General features: G+C 50.0%; 7 protein-coding genes and 1 non-coding gene across 8 annotated transcripts; 4 read left to right on the top strand and 4 right to left on the bottom strand.

Moving 5' to 3' along the window:
• Nucleotides 1-68: 68 nt before the first annotated feature.
• METBIDRAFT_9167 (uncharacterized protein) lies at nucleotides 69-2,927 on the bottom strand (the record flags this gene model as incomplete). The annotated part of the gene is made up of 3 exons (XM_018859328.1): nucleotides 69-481; nucleotides 505-846; nucleotides 1,010-2,927. The coding sequence occupies 3 exons, from the start codon at nucleotides 2,925-2,927 to the stop codon at nucleotides 69-71; spliced, it is 2,673 nt and encodes an 890-aa protein (XP_018713297.1).
• A 3,146-nt stretch (nucleotides 2,928-6,073) lies between these two features.
• On the top strand, nucleotides 6,074-7,282 carry METBIDRAFT_75984 (uncharacterized protein; the record flags this gene model as incomplete). Its single annotated transcript, XM_018858458.1, has 1 exon — nucleotides 6,074-7,282. The coding sequence occupies one exon, from the start codon at nucleotides 6,074-6,076 to the stop codon at nucleotides 7,280-7,282; it is 1,209 nt and encodes a 402-aa protein (XP_018713296.1).
• Nucleotides 7,283-9,042: 1,760 nt separating this feature from the next.
• On the top strand, nucleotides 9,043-10,029 carry BUB3 (Bub3p; the record flags this gene model as incomplete). The annotated part of the gene is made up of 1 exon (XM_018855357.2): nucleotides 9,043-10,029. A coding segment is annotated over one exon (987 nt), but the record flags the coding sequence as incomplete, so codon positions are not given.
• A 1,280-nt stretch (nucleotides 10,030-11,309) lies between these two features.
• Nucleotides 11,310-12,995, top strand: RMS1 (ribosomal lysine N-methyltransferase; the record flags this gene model as incomplete). Its single annotated transcript, XM_018856671.1, has 2 exons — nucleotides 11,310-11,928; nucleotides 12,139-12,995. 2 exons carry the CDS (start codon nucleotides 11,310-11,312, stop codon nucleotides 12,993-12,995), a joined length of 1,476 nt encoding a protein of 491 aa, XP_018713294.1.
• Nucleotides 12,996-13,255: 260 nt separating this feature from the next.
• METBIDRAFT_228187 (uncharacterized protein) lies at nucleotides 13,256-16,858 on the bottom strand (the record flags this gene model as incomplete). Its single annotated transcript, XM_018855197.1, has 5 exons — nucleotides 13,256-15,193; nucleotides 15,302-16,312; nucleotides 16,362-16,369; nucleotides 16,583-16,747; nucleotides 16,846-16,858. The coding sequence occupies 5 exons, from the start codon at nucleotides 16,856-16,858 to the stop codon at nucleotides 13,256-13,258; spliced, it is 3,135 nt and encodes a 1,044-aa protein (XP_018713293.1).
• A 3,081-nt stretch (nucleotides 16,859-19,939) lies between these two features.
• On the top strand, nucleotides 19,940-20,012 carry METBIDRAFT_t82. The gene has a single exon. It is a non-coding gene; the product is annotated as a tRNA-Phe (tRNA).
• A 326-nt stretch (nucleotides 20,013-20,338) lies between these two features.
• Nucleotides 20,339-20,620, bottom strand: METBIDRAFT_36820 (mitochondrial 37S ribosomal protein mS37; the record flags this gene model as incomplete). Its single annotated transcript, XM_018856782.1, has 1 exon — nucleotides 20,339-20,620. One exon carries the CDS (start codon nucleotides 20,618-20,620, stop codon nucleotides 20,339-20,341), a length of 282 nt encoding a protein of 93 aa, XP_018713292.1.
• A 268-nt stretch (nucleotides 20,621-20,888) lies between these two features.
• METBIDRAFT_34483 (uncharacterized protein) lies at nucleotides 20,889-22,418 on the bottom strand (the record flags this gene model as incomplete). The annotated part of the gene is made up of 1 exon (XM_018856478.1): nucleotides 20,889-22,418. One exon carries the CDS (start codon nucleotides 22,416-22,418, stop codon nucleotides 20,889-20,891), a length of 1,530 nt encoding a protein of 509 aa, XP_018713291.1.
• Between the last annotated feature and the right edge of the window lie 458 nt (nucleotides 22,419-22,876).

Here is a 22,876-nt window from a genome sequence, read left to right as displayed (position 1 = left end):
CCATACACATGCTCAATCCCGGGCACTTGGAAACCCCAAACGGAGCACCAACGATTTGGGCAGCCGTCTCAGTTCGTGTGAAAGGGCCGCATGCCATCACGTTTGAATCCGGGGATGTGATGTAGATATAGAGCAAAACTGCGTCGTGCGGTGCGTCCTGCATGCACGCGCGTGCTTCCGGTTAAAAAGGCAACCGTGTCGCGGTTGACGGCCGGCATGTCCTGCGGCGGCGCGCATGATTTCCGAGGAAAAGTGAGCCGTGGCAATGCGTGTCGCGGCGCTTTTGAGACGAAATAGTCGCGGCGCTTTTGAGACGAAATAGTCGCGGGCACAACGGCCGCGTCTGCATTGTGCCAATGTTGATTCTTGGGCACTGTGCCAATGTTGTTCTTTTGAGTGTTTGTCTTTGACGTTCTGGTTTCAGTGTTGTTCTGCACACGTCCTGATTTCTGCGAATGACCGGCGTTGAATATTCCTACGGCTTGAACGGAATGTAAAAAGAACATGGGGCGCCATCAACAGCATACTCATTCACGCTGCGCTTCGAGAAGGAGTACCAGTCTGGTTCACTTTGGTCCTCCCGTTCAGACCCCACAACAATCCTTGCGTCAGCGCTAATATCTCGTCCAGACGGGCTTCCTTGGTGATGATGGTAAGCGCCCATCTTGTGGTCCATCTCAGTAGTCTTGTGGTCGATCTCAGTAGTCTTGTGGTCCATCTCAGTAGTCTTGTGGTCGATCTCAGTAGTCTTGTGGTCGATCTCAGTAGTCTTGTGGTCGATCTCAGTAGTCTTGTGGCCCATCTCAGTATTCTTGTCTGCTCGTGTCACTCTGGGTGAATCTTGGCCTGAAATCATAATCATCACCCTTGCCATATTGAGCTCACTCTCACCATTCAACTCACTGGGAAGTACTCAAATCAACTCCTTGTAGTGACCCGACCTCACCCAGGCCACGGTCTCTGTATTCCTCGTTCACTCAACACCTCTACAAGAAGCCCTCTAGCACACGGTGTGCCTTTTCAAGCCTCTCGATTCCAACATCAAAGCGGTTTTTGTCCGTGACCATGTCCAGCGTCAATCTGCTCAACAGATCAATGACCTTTTCAATGAGCTGCTGCTCCTGGATGGGCAAGTTCAACTGCCGGAACTCCTCGCCCACCACTGTGCCGTTCATGCTTTCAAGCAAATGCACAAGCGTATCATAGGAAAACGGCTTGACTTGCAGGCCAGGAGCGGGGTCTTTATTCCTAAGCCGCCGTGACCGGCGCCGGGTGTTTCTTCGCTGAGGGAGCTTGGTGTGGTCTTTGACGGATTTGGCCCTTGTGGGGAAGGGCACGACCACGGGCTCCTCGATGTCGTAGAAGCCATCGTCTTCTTCGGGAAAAGTAGGCGGATTTTCCGAAACTGAGTCTGGCTTTCCCATAGCAGATTCTGGCTTTCCCATAGCAGAATCTGGCTCTACCGCACCAGAACCTGGGGTTTCGAGACCGGTGCTCCGCTTGACCAAACCCAAGTCTGGATTTTCCAAGCCCGGGCTCGTGTCTCCAGGATCACAGGCCAGGCCAGAGCCACTGCCCGTTTTTTCCTCAGAGCCAGCCGCCGTGCTGGAGGCAGGCCGCTCTTCTCGCGGCAGAGCCAAATTTTGAGACGGCAAAGAAACCAGCGACTTGCGGCTATCAGGGCAAGACGCCACCACCCCGCTGCCAACTTGTTTGAGGTCCACAGTGAGGTCCGAGAACGTGGCTGCCGTGTCGTTGCGGCCGGTCATCACAGGCCGCCGCATGCGGTCCACTCGGAGGTGTTCCCCCGTGGAAGCGTCCAGCTGTGTCCAGCTGTGCCTGCTGCTGCCACTACCTAAAGACTTTCCAAGGACCGCACTGCTTCTCGAATGCAGCCGGTCCACCGAGGGGTAGCAGGACGAGACCAGGCTGGGAGGGCGTGGGACGGGCAGGCTGGGGGTTTCCGCGTCCAACTGCACGGGCCGGCTATCCATGCTCTTGCCCAAATATGGCCTATTTTCAAACAGCCCCACATCCTCTGCCAGGCCCGCGGCGGCTGGCCACGTGCCCGAGGAGACCCGGTCCGAGCCACTGGACATCGACCCGGTCTCGCCAAACAGGGCCCGGCCGCGGGCGCCGGCCCGCTCCTGGGCTTGCGACGCCGAAACTTGGCGTGCCCGGCTCATTGCTCGGGCATCAGGCCGGCGCGGGAGTTGGCGGTCTTCCACGGCCCGCTCCGGGCTGCCCCCGAGCGAAAGCTCCTCGGCCGTCTGGAAGCTTTCCTTGGAGATACTCATGGTCAGAGAAGACGGCGCTCGCGCAACTGCGCCCGTGAGGTCGGTCCCGGCGCCATACGTGAGATCTGACGCGGACTCCATGAGCCGCAGCAAGTTGTCGCTGATGTCCAACGAGCGCCGGTGGCGGAGCCCGCGTTGTGCAGATTCCAGGGGCCCCAGGGATACGATGATTTCGCTGACCGGACGCCGGCGCAGGCGTGGCGGCACCACTTCTTGGATGGCGGTGCTGACGCTGATTGCCGGTGGATTGCGCGGGTTGGTGGAGCTCCGGATGGTGTCGAGACGGCCCAACGGCATGGTGCCGGAGGAGGCCAAGGAGTCGGAATCTTCGGCCTGGTCGGGGGCCATGCAGGCGTCCAAAGCGGCGGCCGACTGCGGCGACAGGCCGCGCACATAGGTGTGCTTGACGGGCCCAGCAGCCCCCCGCTGCTCGTCCACCACCGAGAGCTGGATGGCCTCGCCGATTTCCGAGGGGTTGTACGAATCGGTGGAGAGCATGGAGGCCGAAGAGTCGCGTGGACTTGGCTGGCGCGATTTGGGTGGCGGGGGGAGCCAGCCCAAGGTTTCGGGCTGTTTCCCGGGGGTGGTTTTGGCGGGGCGGGGCGACGCGGCCTCCGAGCCAGAACTCATGGTGGAATTGAAGGATCGACGGGTGCGATTGATGGTAGCAGGACAAATGCGCTGGGCTGCACGGGTATGTTGCCACAGCTTTTTCTCTCTTTTAGAGGGCTGCGGCTGGTCTTGGGTGGTGAGGAGATGCTATTACGAGCGTCAGGCGGGGACAGAAAAGACGGGATCAGGGCACGATGGGTCAGGGCCCGCGGCGTGTTGTGAAAGCGGCCGGATGCGGAAACGTAATTGCTGCAGCGGGGCTTGGCGCTGGCCGCGAACGCACTCGGAGCGGTTTTCGTACGGGGTCCTGCGCTCGCATATTCGCCGCACCGGCTCTCCTGTCCCCGGTTCACACTTGTCCCCGGTTCCCACTTGTCCCCGGTTCCCACTTGTCCCCGGTTCCCACTTGTCCCCGGTTCCCACTTGTCGAATAACTACTCCCGTCTTGTCTCCGATCTCTGGCCAGCCCATGAAAGACAGCAGAGTGCCGTGGGCATAAATCAACACAAAGTCGAAAACATGTCTACCTTAGGTCACCCCATCCGTTCACCAATAAAAAAAGCTTCGTTGGCCGTCTTCCCGGGTTGCAATTGCAGCAAGCATTTGCACACGCTTCCGCCGCTAGCGCTGAACCGCAAAGTTCTGGATATCTAAAATCTGTACTTATCAAGGGTGACAAGAGACTTTTGATTTATTTCCACATTCATCCAAAAAGTCTACAGCCGAGCCAGTGGAGTCTAGTAGTGTCTTTGTATTCTACTTGGCGGCTAAGCGTACTTGGTTGCCGCGCTAAATGTGTACTGCACATTGTGTCAGAGAGACATGACGCGACAGAGTAGGCCTTCTACAAGCCAGCTGCGCTACTGCGAATTAACTACCGACTCCGGCAATATATACATGCCTGTCAGTATATATGGCTTCTCCTGCAGCAGGGAAGCTTTGGGGAAAAGGCCCGATTTAGACCAACAGCAAATGACACTAGACTCCTTGCTTTAAACAAAAATCATACTGGTCCCACAGAGCCTGCGAGAAGGCCCAAAGTATCAGGGACCATTACTCCAGTCGGAGCTCCTTTGGGTTGTTTATTTATTTTGTGCGCGGTTTGTTCATCATTTTCAACCCGACAACTGGGTTTGCGGAGTCATACCCTTGGGATTCATACACAGGCGGATCAATCAAAGCAGTGTTCACGGGGGCTGGTCTCATGTAGATACGTGAGGGCTTGGTGGCTTTTTCAGCAACGAGCAGTATTTATGGCTTGTTTTACGAAGGCGGCGATTGTGTCTTGCTGCTGCATGGTGGCAGTTTTTTACAGTGTATGGGCCTTTTCATTCCTATCTTCATGCTGATCATGCGAGACCAAGACGCTCGAACCCTTATCCGGGATCCTGTTTGGGTGTCGTGGCATAGATATCATTGGCCCGCCTTTCTGGATCTTGCGCCGGAACCTTTCTGACTGATCCAGACCTTTCTGACTGATCCTGACCTTTCTGACTGATCCTGACCTTTCTGACTGATCTTTATTTTCCTAATTGATCCAGTGAAGCTACGAAGAATCCAGACATTTCTGACTGATCCAGATCTTTTAATTGATCCAAAGAAGCTACGAAAAATCGCGGTGGCATCTGAAGAGGCCCCGGTCCGCCACAAGAAATACGACGCCCGGGCAGATGCTGTCAGTGTGTATCCTGATCACAGACATTCTGCGGCAACTGCTCGAATGTTTGCTGTATTCTAGTTCAATGATGGTTTATTTGGTGCAAGGACGTCAATTTGACAAGCTTTGTTTCCCGCCTTTCACGGACCAAAACAATCATTTGCATAGACACACATCGAGATATTGATACAAATACCTGGAAATGCCTCTCTCTTAGAATGTTTCTCAAGAAAAAAAGGGGGGCAGCTCACAACGAACCTCGTTTAGTGAAATTTCAACGAGGTCTTCATTGCTGCATGTTAGTGTTTCCCGTGAATAAGCTCAATTCTTCAGCCCAAATTGGTGAACCGGGGCTGGCTCTGGTCCAACTACAGAAAAGGAAGACGAAGTACAAAACGGTTCTGAGAACCTAGAAATATGGGCCGTGGACTGATTGGGGCAGTAATCACAAGGCCACAGGGCAAGGTGTTTCTGGCACTCTCGCGACACTGGGCCGACAAGCCAAAATCAAAACCACTCCATTAGGTCGTTTGCGAGGATCGGTGCTCAAAACAACTAGGGGGACGTGATATCTTGGCTGACTCTACATCCACACATCATACCCGGATTCCGCTCGCCATTAATACTCTTACTTCGAAGCGTGGCATGAGGTCCGAAGCCTCGGGTCGAACACAGTGTTTGCGACGTCGACCTGAGTCCACTGAGTATAAAACGCTACGTGTTACAGGTGCGGGGATTGAGATATGACCGGTATGTTGCTCGCCATTCTTCCAAAAGTGCTCTCTTCTATAAGCGCTAGAAGGCTCACGAGAGTTTATCAAGACATCAACTGCACGACTTTGAAGGCGCTACACAAGCAAGCATGACTGGGTTATGACCCTATAGTCTTTGATTCACTCATGTCATTGCACACTGCGGACAGATACTGATGCCATGACTAAATGCCCGTTTTATCTCAAAGCAGTTCAAAGGGATGAGCTTCTGGGCCATTCTATAGTCCTTGTGAAGCACCGAACTCTGAGGCCATAAGAACTGGTGCATAGTGCCCACATATCTTCAATACTCTTTCCGCTGGACACATCATTCGTCAATCTGCGCAAATTTGTGGTTTATTGGGGGTGGGCAGATTTCTACAGCCAGGCAGGAGACAGAGACCGCACCTTTAGTCCTCCTGCTGGGAGACGGCTTCTCGGATGGACCGATGACAAGGGTTTCCACAGCAATTTGGCAGGTGCTGTCATTTTGAGCGGATAATTGCACTCGCGCTTTTAAGCGGGGCTCTATGTTAGGCCTGGTGCCTCGACTCATGCTTACATTTCGACTTGTATGTTCTTCTTCACAGTTGGCGCCAGAAGTATGCGCGTCACGGCGAGTTCGGAACGTCCCCCGGTTCGCGTGTTCCCGGTTCTCGTGTTCCCGGATATGCGCGGCCCCCGGATATGCGCGGCCCCCCGGAATCGCCCTTCGCCACGCACCAACTGGCCTTGTCATGTCCGTCCCTCGCCCCATGTCTCGCTACAATGGGCTGTCCTTTTTCGCCAGGGCCCCGCTTACTTACGAGACGCTCGCTGAAAGATGCCGTGTTTTTGGCCGCCAAAACAAGCACCCGCCAGCACAGCTTGTGGACTACATTTTGGCCAACAGAAAGTTGCAGAAAATCAACCGGGGCCTCGGGACGGGCCTCCGATTCGGCACGCTAGGCTCGTCCCTCGGCCTCCCGCTCAATGTTTCCAGTGCCCGGCTTGAGCAGGATCTCTGGCTGTTTGTGTGCAAATATTGGGCCCCGTGCGTGGCCTCGGATCACGTGGTCACGACCTATGTGTGCACCAACAAGAACGGCAATGTCAGCACGCTGTTTCGCCTTGTGCGAGAGAACTTTGCTTCCAAGCTCAGCGGCAACGTGTGGCCAAGCACTGGGCCGGTGACGGCGCTCACCCACGTGCTTCTCCGGGAAAACGATTTCCACGGTTGCTTCAGGTTGATCGATGATACCGTAAACAGCGCAGAATCGATGGATCTTCGAAGGCACCAGCTTCTCCGGCAAGCCGCAAAAACAGGCGTGGCTGCCTTCACGTGTGGACTAGGCCTCTCTGTATGGTACACCCTGCTCGCCACGTCAGACATACTCGGCTTGCTCGATGGGGTCGCCGATTTGTGGCCCGTTCTTGCCCTAAGTCTAGCCTCTGGCCTTGGCACTTTCCTCGGGTTTCAGTGGCTCAAGGCGGCGAGCCTCCCCCGGATTCTGTGGAGACCGCACACGAGCATGTGGCACCGCGTGTTGCACTTTGAAGAGGCGCTGTTCGTGAACAAGATCGTCACGTATTACGAGGAGTACAACGAGGTCAACGTCAAGAACTTCCATTTGTCGGAGGTGCGCGAGCAGGCTCGGCTGGATGTCTTGGACCAGAGTGACTACGAGCTCCATCTCCCGGACCCGGCCAGTGGTGCGGACGACCACGATAAGATCCATGCAACAGAGGCATTGACGCGCTATTTCCGCCAGGAGTTGTATCTGCGCAAAATGGTGTGGCGGCCATTTAAGGAGCAAAAGATGTTTTTGGACTTCTGGCTCAGCCACGGCGACTCCTACGAGTGGGTTGAGCCGGACCAGGATCCTGCGGAAATGGCCTTTTTACGGCCACTCGAAGACGCCGCGAAGCCGGTGCTCTCTTTGGGGTCCGGTGTTCAGGCAAGAGGCTCAAATACTAGGTTCTGACGAGTGTGGGCTATGTCGAAGTGGGGGCTGCCGTCTCGTTCTTGTTTCGGAGTGTGAAGAGTTCGCGTTGTTGGCTCCTGCTGGCTCAGAAGCTGAACCAATGCGGCTTGCTGAGACGGGCAATGGTATTTCTGCGCAATGCACGAGTCTCCTACATGTATGGACTTCAGGAGATGGGCAGGGTCAACCACATCGATGGGTTCAGCATTTAGTGAGTATGAATGTGCAGTTTGTTGGCGCCAAGGATGTGGGGAACGTCAAACTCTCATTTTATTTCAGACAATGCGTTTTGAAAGGGGAGACTGCCAAAAAAACTGGCAATTTTTCAAATCAAACGGACCTGCTCTTTTGCTATCTTGGCATCCAGCGGTGTAAATGATCCACTTTGTTCCATGTACCCGAACTGCTGCTCAAATATCTCGAGGCTATGTCTACACAATTGATTATCATTTACAAATTGCATAGTCTCGCGCTTTACAAGAGGTCAAAATTTTCAACAAGTCTAGGGCACAGTATTAGATTTTTCTAGGAACAGTTCCGAAGAGCACTTTCCTGACGAACAAACTCAGGCAAAGTATTCACAACTTTGTCGGGCGGGTGGCAGGGGGAGATCTAGTGGAAATCTATTTATCGTCGATTGCGTTTTTCAGCGTTTGAATGAGAGAACAGACAGCCCTCCTCCATTCGCCAATTTCACTGGGGTACGCGAAAATTCAAAACCCAGGTATAAACTGGAGCTGCTTTGCTGCGTGTGCTTGTATGAAGGGAGGTTACTAATACTGCAGTGGAACACCTGATACACAGCAGCAGTGTAGCTTCGAGCACCACCAAAGTCCAAAAATTTTCAAGCTTGGACGGCTATAATTTCTTCGTGAGCGTCACCAATTCAAAACCGAGGCAACACAAGCTGGCGTTGACTTTGACCAGGTGCTGGTATGCAGAGGTCCGAAAGTCATGTGACTGTCAAATGAAAGACAGCGCTACGCGTATAAATGTTGAGTCATGGTAATTCAACGGCTCATAACATCGAAGAACTTGAGACGTGGTCAACGGGCCATGTAGCTGGCAATGCCTGGTAAAGTTTCCACAACTGCTCTCTGTATATTCATTAAGCTTTTGTGACTTTTAGCACAATTCATCACAAGTCATCGAGAATTCACATACACCAGCATCAAGCCGAGCCATTTCAGTTTCCTGCTCCACTATACTTTGTTACACTTCAGTACTCCGGTATACACCACACACTCTATTATTCTCCATTACACTGTATTACCCTCTATCACGTCATGCTGTGATATACTCTAGCATCCTCAAACGTCGTTCAGTATACTCTAATATTATCTAACGTAGCTCAGTATACTCTAATATTATCTAACGTAGCTCAGTATACTCTGATATTCTCTAACGTAGTTCAGTATACTCTAACATTCTCTAACGTAGTTCAGTATACTCTAACATTCTCCAACGTAGCTCAGTATTCTCCGATACCCGCGATCATAAGCATAACCGAATATACTTAGCATGATCTAGTCTTCTCTAGTTCACTATGGCGCGCACGACCATAACAACGCGTTTGTGTGCAGGCGCGAACAGCACAAACCCAAACTCTGGGGAACCGCACCCCGGATTTTCTTCGTACTCCTTTTCTTCGTACTCCTTTTCTTCTTCTTTGCCGCCGACCCCGTGCCGGGCCCTACACCCCTTTTCTCTGTATATAGTATATGTCTTTCGTCGAGCTTCCGCCGGCGGGCCCTGCGCCCGTTTCTGTGGTGAGTTTTTCTGTGCCGGCTGACGACACCCTTCTCGTGGCAGCCTACGACCGCTCCGTGCGGCTATATAATTGCAAGCGGCGCTCGACAACGGCAAGCCTCGCGGCGCCGGCGCCGGTGCTTTGCGTAGCATACTCGCCATACAGGACGTCGTTTGCCGGGCTCTTGGACGGCACCATCCGCCAGCTCGACTACGAAAACTTGGCGGTGTCGGCGCCCGTGGTTTCCGCCGCGGGCCGCGCGGACGAAGGCTCCGGGACTGGAAACGGCATCAACTGTTTCCGGCCGCTGGACACCTCGCTGTTTGTGGCCACCACGTTCGGCGGCACCATGCTCCGCTTCGACCCGAGGGCCCTGCGCGTGGCCCACACGCAGCAGCTCCGTGGCAAGGCCTTGGCCATGGACACGTGTGGGCACCTTGTGACGGTGGCGCTCCTGCAGCAGGCCGTGGAAATCCACGATGTGCGCAAGTGGGGGGCGCCCGTTCTGACCCGGGCCTCGGGGCTCCGGTTTCAGGCCCTGGCGCTCCGGGCGTTTCCCTCGGGTGAGGGCTATGTGCTCAGCAGCGTGGACGGGCGGGTTTCGGTTGAATACTACGACGATCTGGCCGCGGCTCAGACGCAAAAGTTTGCGTTCAAATGCCACCGTGTCCGGGCGCCTGCGGGCGGCGAGGATGCCGTGTATCCGGTGACAGGGCTCCGGTTCCACCCGGTCCACGGCACCTTGTTCACTGCGGGTGGCGACGGAAATGTGTGTGTGTGGAACTGGGAAAAACGGAAACGAATGAAGCTTTTGGCCCACGGGCTCGAGCTGCCGAGGGCCATATCGCACATGGACCTTTCTGCAGACGGCGCGTATGTGGCGGTGTCTGTCGATGACGATTCATACTCTAGAACCGGTGGAGCGCAAGCGGCGGCGAGGGGAGGACGGGTTTTGGTTAGACCGTTGGGTGACGCAGAGTGCAAACCCAGAACGTGATTGCAGGATGAGAAAGTGAGACTGGAAACTCCGGGGTGAAAGTGAAATTGTATATACTGGGGAACTCATAGGGGTTCATTGAGCTGTGGCTTGGAGTCGCTCAGGTGAAACGCGGTGGAAATACCGCTTTATGGCCGTGGCCTCTGGCCGCAATGACGGCTGCTTGCAGCAGGTGGCGAATGCCTGGGATGGTGTAATAGAGCTGTAAAGGTGAGCTATCACTGCAATGGTGGGTTATCACTGGAGTGGTGGGTTATCATTGGAATTGTGTTGTATCACTGGAACCGTGGGTTACAACTCGAATTGTAAGTTCGAGCTGAAATCGTGGATTGCAGCAGGAACGACTCCATCGAACCCCGAATCTCAAGACAAGTGCTGTATCCCCGAAAACTTTTGCCGGCCGAAAGCTCTTCTTCAGCACGATTGTCTGGTGAACGAAAGTCAAACGGCGAATTAATTGAACTTTTTGGAGAAGATGACCACTTGCTGCATGGAAGAATTGAGACGCTTGATGAAAACAGAAATCTGCGCAAAGACAGCAGGGCTATACGTGGTACCGAGATCCTTTGCAGTGGAACAGTTCTCATTAACAAGAAAAGTTCTTTACTGGGACTTCATCTAGGGCCAAAGGCGTTTTCTCTAATCTATTCATTATTCACATGAATCATTCAGGGCATCTGGCCGATAAGTTTGGCCCTTTTTGTGGATTCACTGGACCCCGCGCTTCCAACAGCAGATTGCAAAGTCCGACTACCTATTCTTTATGACTACCAAGTGGTGGCTGTCCTATTTGATATAACTGGCTTTTTGGAGAAAATACGTCTATTAGCAGACAATCTCCGAATGCCTGAAACGCAAGGATGCTGAGCCGCGCAAGTAAGATCACCCAAGAATCCACAAAAATTTGTATCTACAAAAAAAGGTACTCCAAAACACGCAGACCTAGATGATTAGGTATTTCACATCCACACAATTTTTTTTTGCTTTTTGTTTTGTTTTCACCTGGAGGCTCCCTTTTCCAGATCCCGAATCATAGCCCGGCGTTCCCCGTCTATGCAGGCCGCATGTGCGGCTGCTCGGCATCTCATTCCACTGCCTGCCTACCATCTGCAAATCGCGAGCAAAAAACTCAGGTCAAGAAGCTGGAAATCCTTGTTTCTTATTGTTGCACCCAATAAAGCTGGCCGAATATAATAAATCTGTCCGGCGCTTCTTGTCTCGTTTATTTCCAAACCCCACCCTTCAGAACATACTTTTAGCATCTCGTGCTTTTTTTCGTGATGCTGTTTGACGAACGAACACTGAGCTTCCTCACGTGGCTTATGCAAAACGCCGTAACCACTTCTCCCAAGATCCGAATCAGCGACTTTCGCAGCTCTGGCCAGGGCAGATGCGTTGTTGCCACAGACGAAATAATGGAAGATGAGGAGCTCTTTTCCATACCGAGATCAGCCATTTTGAATGTGCAATCTAGCTCGTTGGCGAAGGAACATGCTGGAGCAGAACTGGTTTTGGCCCAGATGACCCAATGGGACGCGCTTGTTTTAGTGCTTCTTTATGAGTGGAAGGTCAAAGCAACCAGCCTGCCATGGTGGGAATATTTCAATGTTTTGCCCTTAAACGACGAGTCGTACGCGTCCAATCAGTTGATTTATTGGGACGACACGGAACTCAGCCACTTGGCCCCATCCTACATTGTGGACCGTATCGGACATAACTCGGCCAATGCCATGTACGACAGGCTAGTTCCCCACTTTGAAAAATTTGTGGGCACGGTGACCAAAGATGAGTTCCGCAAAGTGGCGTCTGTGATCATGTCTTACTCGTTTGATGTCGGGTCTAAAGATGTAGACGACGATGAAGACAACGACGAGGTCAGTGATGACGAGGTCGAGAGCAGTCATTCCCATGCCAAAAAAACGGATATTGTCAGCGAGACTGACGAACATGAAAACTCTCAAGATAATCAAGGGAATCAGGAAACCCAAGGCCAGATTAGCCATCAAACTCAAGAAACCGACGAGATTCAAGAGGAGAATAATCAGTCGCAAGAATCTCAACAATCCCACGAAGCTCAAGAAGCCCAAGAAGCCGAAGAAGCCCAAGAAGACCTCGTGAAAGACTCTGATTACCTCAAATCAATGGTTCCTCTCGCAGACACGTTGAATGCCGACACAGCTAAACATAATGCAAGCTTGTTTATCACGGCGGACCATCTAGTCATGCGCAGCATCAAGCCAATTGCAAAAAACGATCAAATATACAACATCTACGCCGAGCATCCCAATTCAGAAATTCTTCGAAGATACGGCTACGTCGAGCAACAAGGCCTGGCTCACGATTTTGCCGAGGTGTCGCTAGCGACATTCAAGAAGTACTTTGCGGAAAATTCCAGTCTTTCGAAAGACACTATCGATGAAATCTTGGCCATCTTGGAGGAGATCGAGATCGAGGAAGACGAAAAGTTTGTGCTTGAATCCTACGACTGCTTTGGCTCGGGTGAGGTGATCTTCGAGTTGACCTTCCTCACGCAGCTTTTTGTCATCATAGCGGCAATCAACCACAAGAAGTCTTTCAACTCCGCGTCGCTAGAGGTCAAGGCCCGGGCAATTCGCAGGGTGTACAAAAAGACGTACCAGCTTCTTGAAAGCAGGCGGCTCACAAAGCAATTTATGAAGGATTTTCCCAGCATCCTCAAAGTCAGACTCAGTGAGTATCCACGAAAGGCAACTCGCGGCTTTTCGCCGTCTAGAGACACCCCACTCACCAGACAGGAAATGGCCATGGCCGTGTTGACATCTGAATGCGTGTCTTTGCAGAATTGCATGGACACCGAGAAGGTTTTCACCAAGGGAGAGCAGGAGTTCAGCGTCATCGACGACGAAAAACTCTTACGGAACATCATGCAAAAAAACACTTTCGAAGGCTCTGAAACCCAGCCATCCAAGAAAAAGAGAATGAGCTAGATATCAGCGATATCTGGCATGTCACTGATAAGGGGCTTCAGATTGCAAGTATGGCCCATCGAGCACTTAAATGTGTTCTCATGAGGGTGAGGGTGGCTTCTGGCCCTTTGGGTCTTGATTACATAGGTCCTGGTCAACCCCAGGTATATCATTGACAAATCTTTATTCGTTATTACTAGGGCAGCGTTGCGGAAGTTCTGTGGGATGGGCTTATATGTATATGGACTATGGATCAGACAGCCTTGCCCACGTCGCGTGTGCTACTTGGATTCGTTGTTGTCATCTGCAGTGGCTGTATTTTTCACCACAATCGGACGACGTCTCACCACTTCAAACCCCTTTTCTTTTTTGGGCGTGAACTTTTCCCAGAAACTGGCGAGAACGCCCTTTTCAGGCCCGGAACTTTTGACTTTGGCCAGCAAAGGTTGTGTATTCTTGTTCCGGTCTCGCAATTCCCACAATTCTCTCATTTCAGGGTCTATTTCGGATGCAGAAAAGCACTTTTGGTAGATCCAGTCGGCTTCTCTTGTCGTATAGTCCGTCACGCGGATTCTATGCTCTGTTTGCTGATAGTCCAAGCTCGCTTCGTCCGTGGTGGTGCCGTTGCTGACTTTGGTATCCAGAAAAAAGTCTCGAGATTCCAAACTCCGTAAGACACGCTCACTCTTGGACCGGTAGTAGTCCACCTCTCCGTCATTCAAGCTGCTTGCAGTAGAAGAGCGGATGGCGCTTGGATCTGTATTTGCAAGATGAGCTTGGACAGGGACTTGCTTGAATTCGAACTCATTGAGAAAACTAGCACGAGAGGCATTGATGTTCTCCACTTCCGCCTTCTCTTCTGTAAGTGATATTTTGTGTACCTTCACAGCGGCCAATATGGTGATGACAAGACAGTAGACGAGTTTCACAATGTAAAAAACCACAAAGATGAAATGGATGGTCATCTGGGCATATGCCACGTAAGTGCGGTGGGCCTCGGAAACTTCGAGCTGGCTCAAATATGGAATATTGAGCACTGTCACAAGAAATCTGCAGACGTGCATAAGCGCTGGCACCGAGTGCCATGTCAACGCCAAAAAGTGTGGTCGTATGGTCAAGAGCAAGGTGAGCATCGTGAATTGGAGAACAATCATGAGCACCACCTGCGCCGTTGGATAATTCTGAAGAGCGGCAATGATAATCAGGGAGAAGGTGCATCCAAAGATGTCCACTGCCACGTAGTAAACCTTGGACGGCTTGTACACGTTGTACAAATATGCCCATGTGACAATGGCTTTGACCGACGTATATAGCTTTGTCACGTTTTGCTTAGGGTGTCCTCGGATCAGAACGGGCACCACATAGTAGTACAAGAATAGAAACACCGAGCCAAACCACGCAACGAGTGCCATCAGTCCAAAAGCTATACTTAACGTGGGAATCCCGCTCCTCTGCTTAGAAAAGTCCAACTCTGTTGCTCTCACTTCAATTGAACTGAGTCCCAGGCTTTTGGACTGATGGTTCAAAATGCCGTATGGAATGGTGGCAGAAAACGCGTTTTGCTCGTTCAACTTAGCAGCCTCTTGGAAGAGGCTGTCCAGGCTTGAGGCCATGGATAGCATGTAGATCGTTAGCACCAAAAACGGCAAGCCAAAAGTAGTGAGGACTTCACGGAGGAGATTTCCCAACAAAGCCCACATGTTTGTTCTCCACGAGTATCGGAAGCTCGTGGCCAGAGATTCGTTTTCTGTCGCCACATAGCTGCTTGCTGGAAGATGGCCAAAGCATTTGCGTAATATGGATGGGGAGCGGTGACTCTGAGCCAGCACCTTCATGAATATGAAGGCCTGGTAGCCTGCCAGGCCCACAGCGGTCCAGATGAGTAAGCACAAAATAAAGTTAGGCCAGCTGTATTGGTAATAGCCATTTGGATTGTACTGTGCCAAGGCTTTGAGCCCATTGTAGTAGGTCTTGTAGATGTTATCCAGATCTGGCGAAGGTATGGACGTCCACTTGTAGAAGATGTTTATGCCAAGAAGGGCACACCACCTGATTCTCCCCATCAAGTAGTGGAAGAACCCTGGGTACTGTATATTCAAGCCGCTCATGAAAAGAGCAAACTGCAAGTAGGAGACGAGCGCAAGCGGCGTTGCCTCCAACTGCTTCAAGAGCCCCTCATTGCAGATTGCCGAGGCCTCGATCAAAAACGGGTTCTGTGACTACTGGTCGGGAGAAGACACGGTGATCAAGAAATACATCGCAAACGAGCATATGCACACGCTCAAGATGCCATAGAATAGCAAGTACTCTATGCTCTGAGACCTTACCGAGGATGTCACGTATCCTATACCGCTTCCAATGATATTGGACTCCTCGTTGTTGGAAACAACCGAGAGTCTGACCGAGTACGACCCGAATTTCTTGTAGTTCTGGCTGACGTCTGCCTGGTAATAAAATGCAATCGAGTCGTTCACGTACAATGGGCACAGAAGCCCGTCGCCCGTTTTGTTCGCAAATAGTGCTTCCACAGAAGCGTTTGAGCTTGCCATCGAGGCGCTTGGTGCAGAGGAATTGAAAAGTAGATTGCCACTGCCCTCAGACAGATTGAGACCCTGCACGTGCAGCGCGTCATCTATCACATTCCGACCGTCCACCACGTCAGAGTCATCCATGGCATTTGCTTCATCTATGGCATCTGCTTCATCCATGGCATTGGCACTATCGATGGCATTGGGGACGTATCCAGGGATGTCTGGATTTGCCAATCCTGTAGCCACGGCGGTGGACAGGGAAGCCGAGGACGAAGAGAGCCCATCAAAGCGGTATGTGTCTTCCAAGCGCGAGGTGTTCTTCACCATCAAAACATCGCAAAAGCGCAAGTTCTCATCAACAAAAGTCGAGCCCATAAAGTCGATTTCAACATGAAGCGTCGTGTAGCGGTTTGTGGCTGCGTTGACGTCCGAGATCACCGGGGCTGTTGTCGAGGCGTTTTGCCAGTGGACCACTTTGGAGTTGATGAGGAACTTCATCAACTGGAGTTCTTCATCGAGAGCAACAAACACAATTAGTGGGTCTAGTGCCACTGCTGTCTGGTTGGTGTGGGCAAAGCTGTTGATTCGTATAAACCCTCCTAGAACCGATCGTAGGAGAGACACATAGACAAGGAGCGCCAAGCTTCGTAGGAACATTTTGAGATCTGTCAGCAGAATGGGTCTCAGGCCAGACTTGGATGTAAGCAAACTAGCGTCGAGGCCCTTCTCATAAAACCCGGAGTTACAGAATGAGTCTACTTGAGTTGGGGCGCACAAAATGGGTCTGGGGTCTGGGAGAAAGAGCCGCTGTGTCCTCGTGTGCAGGCTTTGTTTGGGCACCCAATGTGAAGCTTACCTTGTGAACTGTACAGTTTAAGTTTCGTGGTCCAACGAGTCTAATGCATAGCCCACCAGGATGGGAAAAAATGTGCGACTGTTAATTGGGAGGCGCATGGAAAAAGAAGGATGCGCGTGCGCCGCAGCGTGCAGCCATCACGCGACAAAAGAAGAAACCGGCAGGAGTCTTGGGCCAGCAAAATGCGGGTTCTATTCTTTTTGGGGAGCGAAGACGCGTACCAAGGCATCTCCTCGCATCAAGTACGAGTGATCTCTGAATCAGATGTGGAGGACCGCATGTTTCTGTGTATGTGGGGGCTTTGGTTGCTGCGGGGCAGCCAGGCGGCCCTGTATCCAAGGGGCGCTGAGCTGCAACGATCACCGAGTTTTTCCGGCGCGCGGTGCCTGAGTCGCAAGGTGTGCATGGGTTTTTGCGGCGTGTACGGAATGCGCTAATGAGAGATGGTCACAATGGAATGTGAAGGCGGGGTTCACCAACGCACGCCAGTCATCCATGGCATACGGGGCAACAAGAATGGATTGAAAAAGAATAAGTGGCAAGCTTTGTGGTGGTAGTCAGATGAGTTTTTGGTGGGCTTTCATGGACACTCCGGGGACTGTGTTTAATATGCTCTGTCTTGAACTATCTCATCAGGAGCACCCGGCGGGTCGCCTCAATTCTCAGATTTGATGTGTGTCAATATGTTTGCACTTCATGTGCTTTTCCTAAATTAGCATTTGTCTTTAATGATCGCGGTGTGTGTCTCTCCAGAACGCATGAGCGAGACATCCTGATAGCTTTTTCCAAACTGAAACTTTCCCCTTCGCCTGGGTCGATTCCAACTGTCCGGTGTTCCATCGGACATCTATTACTAGTAACTCTCATGGCTTGGTTAACTCTATGTAGGATGGCAAAAGAAGTCAACGAATGATGGACGGTAGAGCAAAGGACGGTTATATTCGGGAAAAGTGGCCTGGGCAGAAATCGACACGTATTCGACAAAAATGCGCTCCTAAGTATTTTTTGCGGCATAAGTCTTTTTTATTAAGACTCCGTTATGTAACTCCTCTTTTGACGAACTACATAGAAGTAGGTGAGCCAAGTGAGAACTATCAGTCTGACGAAAACAAGAAAGTTCAGTGTGTCCAGCTGTCTCTAATTGAGTCTTTGACGTGAAAGAAGAATGTACATCGCTAAAACATATTGTTGTTTCAATTGTTATTCTGTCAACGAAAGACCTGGAATGTCTCGCCAGCAGCGCGTGTCTGAGAAATGTCTCAAGCACAGTCTTGATGTGGCTCGCTGAAGTGAAATTTAGGTCTCTGGGTCTGAGAATTCTAAAATTGGCACAACACCCCACTTCTGAGAGCAACTTAAGATGGCTCGTAACCATGTAAATACCTCACCCCAGACGGACAATAAATCCCCGTGGGAATTGCAAGGATCTTTTTGTATAGGGAATCTCGAGCGAAAATCGACCGCCTCTAGAAAATCAAAAATGGATCTCGATGTTTGCATTTTCTATAGGCATATCCTTTGTGTAGAACAGGTAATTCTGCCTCTTGCTGCAGAACTAGAGCGTTTGGGGTGTATTTGGGGATTTCAGATGTTACAATTCACAGTTAAACTACGGATATCCAGGGCATTTGACTGCTATTCTGTTGGCAGGTGGTATTAAAGACAGCAGAATAATTAATTGTGAGTTTATGCTGAAAAATCTCGGAAATAAAAACATACCAGTCCTATTTTGGACTAGACGTGTTCTCAAACATTCTCAACCCATGGAATACAAACAAATCGATTAAGCGAGCTAGACTAAAAATATGAACTCGACTGGAAAATGAGGTTGCAGTTGAAGTCCGCTATTGTTCTTATGCGACGTCGTACATAATGCACAAGTTTCTCGATCTCCCTTTTTAGCAGATTTTACATTTAACATGGCTTTCAGGCCAGAATTTTTGCTTTTTCTGTGAGAAAAATAAAAGAATAAGCCTTCTTCATTCATATTATACATTACTTTGAGATGAACGCATAATTGGGCAAATTTTTTGAGATTAAATCATAATCTTTTCAAGCAAGTGATTTTGATTACACGGTGCGTGGCTTTGTTTTGTTCTTCCTTGGACTAGCTATTGATCTTGCGGATTCTTTGAACTACATACTCATTAGTTTTTGTCGGAAACTTCTCATAATTCCTGGGTCTTAGAGACCTACATGTTTCGCTCAGATTCTCCTTTTACCCCACAATGATATTCCAGAGCCTTTTGTTTTGGTATTTTTTTGGGCAGTTTTACTTTTTCTGGTAGATTCGCCTGATGAAAGGAACAAAAATGTACAATATTATATGTAAACCTCTAAATAGCTCGCAATACGTACCTAGTGTCGGAATTCGGCCCGTCCCATTCTGTTAACACGGCCTTGACGGTCCCAGGCATCTATTCTCGTGTTGGGTATTACTTCACCAGCTTCTAGAACAAGCTTCCTGTAGTAATCATTCAACTCGGAGCCAATATTAATTTTTAAGCTCATGGAAAGAGACATCTTCTTATAAGGTGCCACCGAAGGGATGTGAAACCTCACCACTAACAAAAAACTCTAAAGTTAAAACCTATAGCAGATCGCAACATTAGATCAGGTAAGAAGGCGCGAGCAACAATTCACGAAACATCCCAGAGGATGTGCCCTCAAAAGACTTCTGCCCAAATCCAATGTCAGTCACTTAAATAAAATTAAGTGAATGTCATCGTCCCATGGAATAGTTTTTCCTGGGGCTCGTGACCATAGCTCATTCGACAAGTTGTAAAGATGTACTTTTGTCTTTGCCTCCTGGTTCCTAAGCAAATAAACCCTGCGAACGGCTTTAACAAACCAACCAAGGTAGATTGTCAAAGGAAGTATTTAAAGGAGCGAGCATCTCCCTTACGTGCATTGGAGCTTAAAAGACAATCTTTTGCCATGAAAATTGCACAATCTCACACTCAATGTAGAGGTGGGTCTGATCGCTATAACCGCTTTTCAAACACAACCTGCAATCGAATCTTGACGTCCCCACTTCAATATCATGAAAGGGCGCATAGGAGCCGTGACTAAATAGATGGATGGCTGTGAGATCTTTTTTGCACAAACGTTTTTGTTTGTATGATTCGTTCCAAAATTTTCGCCAGCGTTTCACCGTCTTCAATTGAATCCTAAGAAAATCACAAGGAAACATCCCGGGGAAGTTCTTCCTGTTTGCGCCGGCTCAATGAAAGAAACGCCGTTCCTTGTATTGCTTCAATCTCATGCGATTCTATATGAATGCTGCCCGGATGAGGCCGAGTAGACATTGTCTAGTTGGTGTACGCATAGAGTTGTTGCTCCGTCATCGTACTTAACACCGGTCGTTGAAAGTCGCGAGTTCTGGGAATAATCTTCTTCCAAGCTTCGAGATAGTGACATTCATTGGGAGTGAACATCCATTGTGAGCGTGATTGAACTTTCCGGTGAGAATTTTCATTCAAAATACAGCAATTTTTGCAGGACTGAGCACGTATAATTTCAGATACAAGTATGTTTGCAATTACTACAAGGCAAACAAACCCAAGACACCATCAGAAGCGGGTTTAGCTCAGTTGGGAGAGCGTCAGACTGAAGATCTGAAGGTCCTGTGTTCGATCCACAGAAATCGCATTCTTTTTTGTAAATTTTACTACGCAGTTTGGAAAGCTTTAACTTGTTATTTTTATCCCTCGCCTATTTACGGAAAGATTGCATTGGAGGAATACTTCTCATATATTAACAAATGCGTGCCAAGAGGACTGCTCAGGCCGTGATAAATGTAAGGGGACGGGCCGCGTTTGGTCACTAGGTAGGTATCTAGGAGCTGTTTAAAGTTCACTCATATCTGGAAGTTTTATTCTTTCACTCAAATGAATCTACCAAGAAATGTCCGGGTTACACGTTGTGTCTCGTAGCTGTGTCATTCATCTATTTACATTGCCGCACCCATGCGAAAACTAATCGTTCACCTTCTTGAACTTGGAGTACAATCTCTGGGCATGATAATTCATTGGGTTTGGTGGTGGCGTCACGGGTTTGTGTGTCTCCATACATGTCTTCAAGTCTTGTGCAAAAGCTGAGCACTGTGCTGCTCCCTCTCCGTTGGCTGCCCAGCAGTTCAAAAGAGACGACATCAATAAAAAGCACGGGTTGTTTGCCTGAGCCCGAGAAGTCTTCTTGAATTTCAACCTTGGCAACTTTGGCAAGGCCATCGGCTGGGCCACCTTTTTGTATGGCATGGTCGTCGATGGTTCTGATGGAGGTTGGTACAGATAGACAAGCGAAAAATTTTGATATTATTGAGTAGTGCGAGTATCGGATTTGTCGCGTTTCCATGTAGGAACCCGTTGGCATCAGCGCACTCATACATCATGGAAAGTAGCTTTGATTGGAACCTATCTCTTCTCTCCGTTTCGGTATCGGTGCTTCTCAATTAGCTTCTTTTGACTTGCGTTTGAGATGACGGGGAGTTGTGACCCAAATTGCCTTTCACGCTAATGTTAGAGTCTACAAGTCTGTTGCCTGTGCCACCTCAATATACTGCGACTGTGTGCGCTCCAGAGGCTTTCGATTTCTCGGATCAAGTCTCGCAGGTCTCCTTAACCAGTATATTCTCGCAAAGCTGCTATCTTTCATTTGCTTGTGGGTCACTGCGTGCACGTGCTGAGGTACTTTGACTCGGTCCTTGAATATCATAGGCACTAGCGTATCATTGATCAACAGCTTAACTAGCGCTTGCGTTTTGTCCAAGAACGCCCGTCTGTCGGCGGGCAGTTTGTACTTGATTCTTGTGAGAGAGTCGATTTGTTCGATCAAGTTGAGCATGATCATCTTGTGTAGGTGTCTTTTGAGGCTCGTGCGGTGCTTGACTGTCGTGAATAACGTGCCGTAGAAGGGGATTAAGTCAAAGAACTTCAACGCATACTTGAACGTGGGCCCGGTGTACTTAGTGGAATATGGGGATTTCGAAACGAGCAAGTACTCATTTCTTTTGAGCTCCCCGCTGAAACTCAGAAAAAGCGACATGGTACTGCGGGTGATTTCCGACGAAAGCGCTTTCTGCAAGCTGAAGACTTGCTCTTCTATTTTTGCCTTGAGGCTCTCCAGTAAATGTTCCAAGGTGTTGTAGTCATCTATGTCTCTGATCATGATGGGCTTTCCCTCCATCAGCAAAAGATCCTCAGGAGAGTTGGGCTTGACATCGTGTGGCATTAATGTTTCTTCGAGTGCATCGTCTTCCATGAAGTTCACCTCCTTTTTGTGAATCGGTATCTTGGTTTCAAAGGGCCTGGAATCTTCAAGGAGCTCCACCGGAAACTGCGGACCCTGCTTCTTATCTAGAAAAGCGTGCTTCCCGGTTTGAAGTGGGACTCCGGCTAGACTGCGGTCAAACCCCACTACATTGTACTGAAATATACCCTCGAAGGCCAGGTCCAAAGGCAGCATTTGCCTCTTCTGGTCACGGCGCGCAAATTTGCACATGTCTGTGAGTTTCTTGTTTCTGACCGCAAGTAGACTCTTGGTGTTTATGGCAAGTCTCTTTTTGTACTTGAAATGGACCCCCGGGTCGTTGTCCAACTCTTTGAGAACACCGTAAACGCGCTCGATCTCGTCCCAGGGCGTCTTGATTACATCGATTTCTTCAGGGAGGCTGTTGATCGCAGCAATTCTTCGGAACACCAGGCCCGACCCGCTGCCACCAAACTGCCTTCCCGAGTCCAAGTATTCCTGGAACTTGATGTCGTCTTTCCCCATGTATCCTATTTGAAATGAGCTCTCTTCTATTTCTTTCGCATGTTGGTCTACAAAGTCTTCAAGAGAAGTTTGTGTATCAGACAGTTGCGGAAACACCTCCACTTCATTGACGGAGTTCTTTCCAGTGTTCTCTTCGCCAACTTTGCCTTTCAGAAGAAAGCTCCCAAGGTTCTTGAGCTGGACCTTGTTTTTATTTTTCGTGTGAAATCGACTCAGAGAAAAGCTCCGCGTCGAGACTCTGGCGCCAGGAATCCATAGTCTATACGAAACTGGCGGGATCATATCCTTGAGTGGCGTTCTCGGACCTGCGGTGTCTACATGTTCCGGGGCCAGATATCTATGCTGAGGTGTACGGGTGTGTATGACGTGCACACCAGTAGTGCGAGCTCGGCCCAAAAAAAAAGCCCGGGGTTTGTGCGAAAGGATCGTGTGGGGCGGGGCGGTACTTTATACCCAAACCTCAAACAGTTTTGCAGCCACAGACATACACATTTCTGGTACGAATGACAGCTATCGTCCAAGTATTTGTGAAACCCACAAGTGCAGCCATAGTCTCATAAACTCAGACTCTATGGTCTTGCACACACGTGCCCTGCAGTTTGTGCTCGAGACCGTGGGTGTAATCTACAAAATCAAGCTCAAATAACCCAACCATTGAATCACCAAAACTAAGCGTAGAAGAAAGATAAAGAAGAAAAACAAAGGAAATATGCAACTTTCTCCAGCGCCACCCCCCCCCC

The sequence above is a fragment of the Metschnikowia bicuspidata genome, assembly GCF_001664035.1.
Source record: "Metschnikowia bicuspidata var. bicuspidata NRRL YB-4993 chromosome Unknown METBIscaffold_1, whole genome shotgun sequence".
In the NCBI taxonomy this organism is placed as follows: domain Eukaryota; kingdom Fungi; phylum Ascomycota; class Pichiomycetes; order Serinales; family Metschnikowiaceae; genus Metschnikowia; species Metschnikowia bicuspidata.
The sequence above is the reverse complement of the archived record's forward strand: the minus strand, read 5'-3'. Positions and strand labels throughout refer to the sequence as shown.